Raw genomic sequence first — 10,418 nt, forward strand, 5'->3', positions numbered from 1 at the left:
AAAGAAGCAGGGTGAAGAAAATGTATAATTCCTGCTCCTTTTTTTGAAACAATTACCTGCCTACATCAAATGAGTTGCCATCATCAAAAACAATTATAATTTAATTGTATTATATTCTTCACATGTGTATTGGGGAGTCTTCTGTCTTTAAAAGGCATGCAACAACTAATTTAGCTTAATTTAACTTGCCTTGATAAATGTTAATCAGGTGGGCCTTGGCCAGTGTTGTACTCTGATTGATCAAGAGCTGAACTGCACTTGGCCGCATAAAATCTTTAAGAAGCACGATTAAGCAAACATACGCAAGATTTCACCTGAACCAGCTGACTGGTCACAGTGGAACTTGTGCTTGTGGACATACTGCATATGGGTGTGTAAACTTTGAAGATACTTACTTGTTGTTCAAAGCAAAGACCTTGTAACATGTCCTCTGTTTTTGACTTCTAACTTAGCAACTAATGGAGAAAAACATGCATGAGGGAGTTTCAGCAAAACATTAGGGCATCTCCATGAGCCCTCTATCATCACATTTTGTCTCTGTAAAATTGGTGCGACCGCATTATACGTTAATATGCCTTCAAAACCAAAACGTACAAGCAAGCTGGCAGATTTGCTGAGGAGGCCTGCCGCCCGGCTACATCTGCGCCTCAGAGAGTTGCGACCGCTGCCTCGAGCATCGAGTCTTATGCGGTCTTTAAGGCTCAACTACTCACTACGCTTTGAGAAGAGATGATAGGCCTTCTTTAAAAATAACTGAATTGGAAATGACATTGACAAACAACTTGACCCAGATCATGCCCATGCTGCTCAATGCGGTTATCGACTCGGAGATGGATGTTATGTGTGTCTGTGACATGGAGTGTGGCATGTCAACATGTACTGATGATGTGGTCTCCCTCCAGAGCAAGCGAGGTGCGACAACCAGGAAAAACTCCCCAGGAGGAAGAAACCTTATAATATAAATACATATGGTATACCACAGATTGGATCATCTGGTATTTTGCAGATTTCGGAAGGTTAAAATGACACTATTGAGAAGACTTAGTCACACTTGACGTTGCAATGAATTAATTCTGATCTGAAATCTGTTTAACAAATGTGTTACCGTGTGAGGTCCTGCAAACTCAACTCCTGTGCTAAACTGAAACTACAGTTTCAATGCCTTTAATGTAAGGTCATTAAAAAATATATCAATTCTTAAACCTTCTGCCTGCATGACTTTTCACGTGCATTCTCTCTCATGTCCATGAACAAACACAGTAGCAGACAAGCAAGCTGTGTGCGCTGCAAAGGCATGTGAGCAGATTTGAATACGGTCACGACTGTACTTCCATACATTCACAGACAGAAGCAGAGGATAAACACCAGTATAGGAATATAAGCCTGTCACGTGCCAAATGAAGTGTTAAGTGTGCAAATTGCCAAGGCGGGGGTGATGTTACCGTAGGGTGGACAGCTCGAGGTCCGAATGCGTGTTGAGCCATACCATATTATGCGCTGTCCCCCACCCTCCAACTAGTCAACCACCAATGCACGCCTCAGGGTACAGTGGCAACAATTATTCACTGGGTGTCTGCCTCATTTTCTCATACTTATCCTAGTGGACTTTCACTTGGCCACAGGGATCATATTATAACCCACAACCCCATGTCCTCGCTACAGGGTGGCAAAGGCAAGATCATTTCTGACAAGCATTATTATTATCATTATTGTTGTTGTTGTTGTTGTTGTTATTATTATTATTATTATTATTATTATTATTATTATTCAGATATTTATTTGAAACACTTCAATATCAGCTTCAAATTAAATTGTCTACATCTGTGCGCTGGGTTTCTATCACTTTAGGTTGGGCGTGTAGGTTGTGAAGCTGCATCAAGTCAGGTGTCAGAAGGTTTATGGACTCACTAACGCTAATCTCACATGAAGATCTTTGTGTGAATCATGCGAAAGTGCAAAATGTTGAATAAATTGTGTATGCCAGGGGTGCTCTGTGGCTCCAACTGGTCACTGTAACTGTCAATGGCTGGAACTGGTCACAGGCTGAAGGATTTTGGGCGAGTCGTGAGATTTGGCTGTGTGCTCGTGGCAGCCCTGCAGGGCAAGTTTATCCTGATTTTCATTTTCGAAACAAACGGTCCATCTATTCATTTCTATCACATTACCATGCAGTCAGGCTCACGGGATCGGTGCACCCTCCACGAGCTAACTTGGGATGGGGCACGGAGATCCACTCACACCTACAGTCAATATAGAGTTGGCCATTTGCCATACAACATACATGTCTTGAGACTTTAGGAGGAAGGCAGAATACCCAGAGAGAACCCACCCAGACACAAGGAGGACATGCAAACCCCACACAGGAGGGCCCCTCTAGGTCACAGTCAGAAATACAACCTCCTTGGCGTGAAGTAGGCAACAGCTGACCACTGCAGTATCCTAAAAATTATAACCAGAGTCCATCCGTTTCTCTCTCAGGCCAGTGCGGAGGTGCTACTGCATGCTTTCATCTCTGCAACGCCCCGGCTCTCTGCTCTTCCCAAAAAACAGTATTTGAAATTTGCTGCTGCAAAGCTACAACAAGGACCAGTGGGAGGGCCAACATCCCCGTCCTCTTCAGGTTCTTTTTACTAATCGATGGCCTGCACCCTCTTATTTTCTATGCCCTGTGTCTCCTCCCAATGTGGACGGAACGAAAGGTGACATTTCCCATGGTCTTCGGTGCCATGCCATGTCTCCCTACTGTCAGTGGTGAGAGGATGAGAGAGCGTGTGTTTGCGTAAATGTGGGTTTGTATGAAGGGTTGGAGCGTATGAAGCATTTTCTTTGTTTTATTTTTTTTTCCTTTGCATTTTTATTAACAGTTGTAAAGCACTTTGTGTTGCATTTCAGTTGTAAAGTGCTTTATAAAGGTTTTGATTGATTTGATTGATATGTTAAAAAAAAAGAGTAAAAAATGGTCTATGTATTCCTCCACATGTGCATATATGTGTAGAAAGAAATTCACATAATTTCAAATAAACAAATCACCACATAAAAGCAAATCAACCACTCAATTAATAAAACAAATGCATAAATGAAAAATGAAATAGATAGACTCAGCAAGATTCAAAGAAAATGTACAAAATGTGCTTTCGTCACACAACACACGTCCTAAAAAAAAAAATGTCTGTCTCTATCAACCCCAAGCATATTGTAAAGCGCTTAAAATTAATGCAGACTAACCTATCAAAATAAATAAACAAATTACTACATAAATCAACAAATCGATCAAACAGTAAATATGGTTGCATAAATAAATGAATCTGTAGGACAGTCATATCTAAAGAAAATGGGCAAAATGTATCTTGTCTCCAGAAATAATTTGTGACACTAAATGTCTAAGAAATTGTCCAGGCCATTAACCATTTTTCAAAAATTAAAATTCCAGCCTCAGTCTGCACCTGACATTACAGTGCTACACCGAGGCTGCCTTTTGATTTGCAATGCTCTCTATTTGAAAATTTACAATTTAGGTGCTGCCACTTCTTTTGGTGTTTTTTTTTTTTTTTTTCCTTTTTACCCTGCACCATAAATAAACATGCAAAATGTTTAATTAAAAGACTACACGGTCAGGAAAGAACTACCACTGAATTAGGAACAGGAATAAACCATTTTAAGCGATGGCACCATCCTCCACTGGAGGTCGCAGCCCTGTAACAGACTCTTGGCGGACGGAAAGGTCATTACACACGCTAATTAATGGGGGCGCAATGAGGGTCACAACAACACGGTCAAAATACGCAAAACGCACAAACGATTTAGCGGAGAGGATGTAAATAGGGATTATTCAGCGGTCACGCTGTTATTTACTAAAGCTTGAACTGATTACCGCTGTTAATTTTGCGTTTAAACTACAGGTATTAATTTCTCACAAAACGCTGGCACCGCACGGGACGAGCAATCTAATTCAAAGCCCCTTTAATAGTTGGATAGCAAGAGCATTTCTCTGGTAAAACCTGGGTGAAAAAGAAATTAACCCATTTAGCTTAAATAATGTAATAATTATATATATTTTATAAGATTGATTTTTTTTTTACTAGGGTAACTCAATGAAATTTTATTGATGATCAGAAGAGGGCAGTAATACGCCTCTGTACGTGCTTCACCTAGCCGGGAAGTAGTCGAAGAAGAAGACGAAAGCAGCAGCAGAAGAAGAAGAAGAAGAAGAAGAAGCAGAAGAAGACTTAGTTGTTATACTGTATTATCACCAATTAAATTAAACTCGTAACTGCTGCCGATCATATCCTCATACTTAGCCATCTGGTGAACGACAGGTAGTTGTTAAATTATCTACACATCTAAACAAAACGTTTACAGCCAAAGTGATCGTCCGATCTCATGTTGCGTTTACAGCCAAAGTGATCGTCCGATCTCATGTTGCTGTCACGATGTTTTGGTTTACTGCTGTACATTTGATCTTTAAACAAACCCCATCGAGTTTACTTTCCGTCGAACTCATATTCACTCTTTACAGAATGTAGCTTTCCCTCTCAGGTCAGCCGCATATAAGCTATTGTAAAGCTTATAGCACGAAACAGCCCTGCTAACAAAAACATTGACGCTCTCTTCCGTTGAAAAAGCGTCTTTCATCTCAGTTGTTGACGAACATTATTTAGAAAATGTTTCCTTTACATGTTGACCGGTTTTAAGGCTCTGTAGTTACAGAGGTGTTGGTGCATGTGTGTTTATTTGTTAAAGAGTCAGCCTGAGCGAAGGCGCACTCGTAGCCGTCGTGTTGGCTTCCCTTCGAAATCTCGAAAGCCTCGTTTTTTTCTTCTTCTTCTTCTTCTTCTTCTTCTTCTTCTTCTTCTTCTTCTTCTTTTGTTAAAATGTACTGTGACTTTCTTCAGGACAAATGGAGGCTACTGAAGTTTCTAAGATTGATGTCGACCCAACTGGAAGAATAGTGGGATGCACTGACTCTCCCCCGGAGCTGGATAGTCCGTGTCAGGTAAAAACAGCAGCAACAACAGCAGCTTTCATGCTTATAATTTTTCACTGACTCCAGTAACTGAGGTTCTGTTTCAAAAATGGACCACAATAAGTTGCAACTGTTGCAGTATCCTCCTACAGTCCACCTAGAGCCATGTCTGGGTAGCTGCAATTACAGGCAATGTGGCAGGGCAACGAAAGACGGATCAAAGCTGTGTCATCCACCCCGTGCTCCAAAGTAAATTTTGCACTGTAAGATGTTAATGTTCTTGTTTTTAAAGGAGGAGGTTGCAGTGTTTGCTGTCGGCCTGTCCTGTGCAGAGGACGAGAGGGTGCTAACTCCAGCTCGAGAAGACAGTCCCAGTGATCTGATGGAGACGGAGCTTTTCCCCGGAGAAGGCCTCAAGGCTCAAGAGGACAAAGCTTTTGGTATGCACACCAACATCCTCCTTACATCCTGATGTTGTGTAATCCTTCCAAAGTTGGAGCTTTTTGAAATATGTATTTTCACTCATCTGCCATTCTTCGAAAAGATATATGGAGTCTGAGGTTAAAGGTATTAGAGACCTTGAATTCTAGAAGGATGTAAGAAGCGCTACAATAGTGGTGTGCTCCACTTGGGTCTCTCTGCTGCTGTTCAGCTACATGTCAGTGTGGCAGGTACCTCCGGCAACTGGCACTCAGCAGACAAAATATAACAAGAGTGATTTTAGTCTTTGAACTAGACGATATACCTCCCTCTACTGTCAGGTGACACATTTTCTCACATGAAATTATTATTAATCGTAAGCTCTGTTTTGGTTTTGACACTAAAATTCACCCATTTTGCTAGCCAGTCTGACACAGCAATGCCAGTGAACCTTTTTGGCAGTATTGACAGAAACCAGAAAGATAAAATAGTTACTAGCCATTCGTTCTCAAACAACTCCAAACTGTCTAACGTTGATAGTAGGGACCCACAACATAAAAATACAGAAATGTTCATCTTTTCACATGCCTGCCAGCACTGCACAACAAAACAAACCAGTTTTTCATTTGAATGTGGTTTTCTGCAGGAAAGGAAGTTGTCCTATTGATGCAGGCCCTCAACTCCTTGGCCACTCCGGAGGAAAAGTTGGCTGCCTTGTGCAAGAAATATGCAGATCTGGTAAGCTATATGTCTTTATTCATGATCATGCTCCTTATTTTATGTCCCTCTATTGTGAGTTACAGTCATTGTTAATTTTTACAAATTGACTGTTATGAAGATTATCACATAACCAGTTGAGTGCCAGACCTCTAATACCATAATGACACAACTGATCAAGCAGAATGTCAAAAGTAATTGTGTCAAATGCATTTAAAAAAGGGGATATTTCAGATACTCATATTTCAGAGACTTCCAGATCAAATAGCATCATACATTTTTTCTATGAGATCAAGATTCACTACCATTAAATACCATTGAAAATGTTATGAGGTATGTCAGGAGGTAATGTTGAACTAAATTACCATAGTTTATAAGTTTACGTGACGTGAAAGCAATGTTGCGTGATAGGGTGTTATACGATTTTGTGATGCTAATCAATGCAAAATCCTTCTCTGCATGACTTCACATAAATTTTCGGGAGGAAAACCAAAATGTTTTAATTTAATTCTTGTCTTTGTTGTCTGTTATTTATTGAAGTTGGAGGAGAGTCGCAGCATGCAGAAACGGCTGAAGACCCTTCAGAAGAAGCAGTCTCAGATTGTGAAGGACAAAGTCCATCTGCAGGGGGAGCACAGCAAGGCAATCCTTGCCCGGAGCAAGCTGGAGAGTTTGTGTCGAGAGCTGCAGAGACTCAACAAGACATTAAAGGTACACCACAGCACTGCTACTGCAACCATCAATATGGTCTATTTAGTAGCTCAAAACATGGCAGTGTCTAACTATCTATTTGTGGAATTTGAAAAACACACTGATGGAGCCCATCTCAAACTACTCCTGCTGCCTGACAGGAAGAAAATGCCCAGCGGTGTCGGGAGTACGAAGAACAGCGTAAGGAGGCCATGCTTCACTTTCAAGTGACCTTGAATGATATCGAGGTGCAGATAGAACAGCACAGCTCGCACAACGCAAAGTTGCAGCAGGAGAACATGGATCTTGCAGACAAGTTCAAAAAGCTCAATGGGCAGTATGAGCTCCGAGGGGAGGTAAGATCTCACTGGAAGATTCTGTCAATCAATTTCAAATATTTATATTGTTTGTGAAAAATAAATTTGTGTTTGTTAAATGATGTCTTTGTTGAAACAGTTCTTCCAGGCAGTTAATCTTATACCTTTGGAAATGTATTTATTTAACCTTTGTCAAGTTTTCTTTCCTCATACCAAACAGCTCATTCTGCCATTAACTAATCTTTGACGCTGTTTAATGATTGAAGTCTGATGAAGCAACGTTTGCAATGGAAACGTGTACAAACTTAACAAATGGAAGCATCAGACGTATGTGAAACACAAAAGCCTGGTATTACCTATGATTGCAGTGCTCACTAGGAGGGCCAGAAGTTCAAAATAACAATCAGTGTCAAACCTACCAAAGCACCTTGGTCTGGTCCCAGGTATCACACGGAGGCTGTTAAAAGTTAAATGCTCGGAAGAAATTTCACTGTCTAATGTAAAGTATCTCAAAACACCACATTTCACTAATATAATCGAACGTATTTGGCAGAATATCGACAAAGTATTCAAGCACAAGGAGCTTCAGCAGCAGCTTATGGACACCAAGTTGCAGAGAATTACTGACATGATGAAAGAGGTGGAGGAGAAGCAGCAAAGAGAAAGAGACTTTGTAAGTGTTTCTATAATATAATGTCTAGAAAAAAATGTCAGATGTCAGTTAAATTATATGAATACAGAAAATATCACTTGTACAACCTGCAATATCAGTATTTTCTGCTATTACATTACAGCTCCTTAACGAGGCCACGGAGTCCAGGCGCAAGTGTGACCTGATGAAGGAGCAAGAAACGCAGCTAAAACAGCAGGTGAGATAAAAACTTGAGGTTACTTTAATATTTTTGGTGGTGCTGGTATTCAATATACCTTCCTGAAAAATTCACTAAAATGGAGCAGCACAGACATGTTTACAAGCATGGAATTGTGTTTTATGGTTCTAATGATTCTTGTACATTTCAGCTTTCCCTGTACATGGACAAATTTGAGGAGTTTCAGAGCACTCTGGCTAAAAGCAATGAGGTCTTCACAACTTTCAGACAAGAGATGGAAAAGGTGAGACCCGGAAAATGGTGCAGTAAGTCACCCATTACACAGTGGTTTGTGTCTCTTAAAGTTTTCTCTTTTTCTGTTAATGGTCTAAATGAACCCACAGATGACAAAGAAGATCAAGACGTTGGAGAAGGAAACCACCCAGTGGAGAGGAAAATGGGAAAGTAACAATCAGGCCCTGCTCCAAATGGCAGAGGAGGTAACTCGCATTATTCACACCATTAATAAAAAATTGATTGTCAGCTTTTTGTCTGAAGGGTAACCTGCATCATCTAAGATGCGTGACCTTTGAAGTCCGCAGACAAAATTTTATATGACTAGATGTTAAATGAAGTTAAAAATAATAGCTGATGCTGTCAATGGTGATTGAACCAAACAGCAGTTTGAAAACGTGAAACTATCACGTTATTTCGCTCTGTTCTTTTTTTTTTTTTTTCTAGGTTGGCAGCAATGCGCTTCTGTACTAAATAATGTTTCTGTTGTAGAAAACCCTGCGTGATGGACATTTAAAGGCCCTGCAGAAGAAGCTGGAACTGCTGGAGCAGCTTTGTCGGGCCCTCCAGAAAGAGAGAAATGACCTCAACAATCGACTGGGCGTCCTCAAGAAACAAGGAGACAAAGATGCGCTCACCCCTCCAGAGGCACACAAACCCAAGCTTTTAGCCAGGGAGGAAGAGGAGGAGGAGGACGACGACGAAGAGGACAAAGAGAAAGATAAGGGAGAACCGGAAGATCCGTGCTTGCTACAACATGGTGCGCTCGAGAATCAGGACATTTACCAGACACCCAAGCTGCTTGAAATGGACGCTTCGTCAGGTATCGAAACGACGGCTACTGCTGTGTTAGAAATCAATTAGCATGCAAAGACTGTATGCGAACTGCAGGACTAAATAGGCCAAAACATTTGGTCGTCAGCAGTAGTCCAAATGATTTTTGTTCCCATTTTGAATTTGGGAACGATCTTGATTGTCGTATCCATACCATACATTTGGGATGTAGGAATAAAGAGATGTGCCACAAGCTGGCTCTAAGATTGTCACATTTGATCAGGATTTTTTTTTTTTTTTTTCTCCATGTGGCAGTAGTTTTTGTACTTCAGGAATGATAAGTTTAAGTTTTCTTCATACAACCAGTAATAATGTTCAAACAAAAATAATTTTATCCTGGAACCTCTGATGAATATTACTCATAATAGCTGACAAATATAGTAGTCTGGTTTAAAGTTTGATCCACTTCTTTTCCTATTCTTTATAACCAAACACCTCCTCTTGAGAAAGAGATAAGTAATCACAGCGCTGGTTTTAAGGGCCCATTTTGCGTAATTTGTGTATTGGTTAAGTTAGTAAAAGAGAACAGCAGTCAGTTAACAACACAAAAACATATTGATACATGTTGATTGCCTTTCTCAATAATGCATTTACGTCTGATCTTTTCCATGTTAATGCTTTATTTATATATAAATCTGGTTTTGGCATAATTTTACTATTTGGAACTTAAGAGTGAAGAGATATGATATTTTACTGGCAGCAATGTTGCTCGATTGTGACGGCTTCATGAGGCAATGTAAAGTGAATTGCAGAATGTGTTTCATTTCATTTTTCAGCAAGAGTATTTTAATAAAACATTAAAGTCATTTTTCATATTCTCTTTTTTACAGGGTGTACATAAGTTATTTTTTTTCTACAAGTTTGATTTCCTTCTAACTATAGCCGAGAGATCGAGAGAAGTCATGGTTGTGGTCCCAAAAGCAAGCATTACATTTTCAATATAGTTCCACCACTCATGAAAAAGGTCCCAAGATACTGAAATTCCTCCAGCCTAGACAAACAAGCCACCTTTTTCCCCATCGAGAACCGTGCCCTCAGATTTGGAGATGCTGATCCTCATGCCAGCGGCTTCACACAAGGCTGCAAACATACCCAGTACACACTGCAGGTCTTGGCTTGAAATGGCCAACAGGACATCATCTGTAAAGAACTGGGATGAATTCCTGTGACGTGTCTGTCGTGGGACTTGGAGGGTGTGTGGGTTCAATCCCCGCCCGGGTCATCCCAAAGACTAGAAAAATGGTCTTTCCCTGCTTGGCACTCAATATTTGGACACTACAAGGACCATTAGGGCAGGAGTACTTGTAAAAACTTGTGGTGTTTGCAATGCACCAATTTTTTTTTTCTGATAAAAGCAAACTCTACACCCAACAT

General features: G+C 40.5%; 1 protein-coding gene across 2 annotated transcripts; it reads left to right on the top strand.

The window, feature by feature from the left end:
• Positions 1-4,157: 4,157 nt before the first annotated feature.
• Positions 4,158-9,850, top strand: txlng (taxilin gamma). 2 transcript variants are annotated; one of them, XM_076051660.1, is made up of 11 exons: positions 4,158-4,316; positions 4,893-4,993; positions 5,259-5,403; positions 6,030-6,121; positions 6,641-6,811; positions 6,952-7,146; positions 7,661-7,780; positions 7,902-7,976; positions 8,128-8,220; positions 8,321-8,416; positions 8,703-9,850. In XM_076051660.1, the coding sequence occupies exons 2-11, from the start codon at positions 4,898-4,900 to the stop codon at positions 9,072-9,074; spliced, it is 1,455 nt and encodes a 484-aa protein (XP_075907775.1). In that variant the 5' UTR covers positions 4,158-4,316; positions 4,893-4,897; the 3' UTR covers positions 9,075-9,850. The 2 variants fall into 2 exon arrangements, with proteins under 2 accessions (XP_075907775.1, XP_075907783.1); XM_076051668.1 differs by having other exon boundaries at positions 5,262-5,403.
• The last annotated feature ends 568 nt before the right edge of the window (positions 9,851-10,418 follow it).

The sequence above is a fragment of the Nelusetta ayraudi genome, unplaced genomic scaffold (genome assembly GCF_046127955.1).
Source record: "Nelusetta ayraudi isolate G7.1 ecotype Tasmania unplaced genomic scaffold, CSIRO-AGI_Nayr_v1 ptg000005l, whole genome shotgun sequence".
Classification (NCBI taxonomy): Eukaryota; Metazoa; Chordata; class Actinopteri; order Tetraodontiformes; family Monacanthidae; genus Nelusetta; species Nelusetta ayraudi.

Excerpts from the sequence above, each read along its gene's own strand:
- txlng (XM_076051660.1), top strand. The coding sequence starts at position 4,898 with ATGGAGGCTACTGAAGTTTCTAAGATTGATGTCGACCCAACTGGAAGA. Across the intron at positions 4,994-5,258 it reads AGCTGGATAGTCCGTGTCAG|GAGGTTGCAGTGTTTGCTGT; the intron begins GTAAAAACAGCA and ends TTTTTAAAGGAG. Across the intron at positions 7,781-7,901 it reads AGCAAAGAGAAAGAGACTTT|CTCCTTAACGAGGCCACGGA; the intron begins GTAAGTGTTTCT and ends ATTACATTACAG.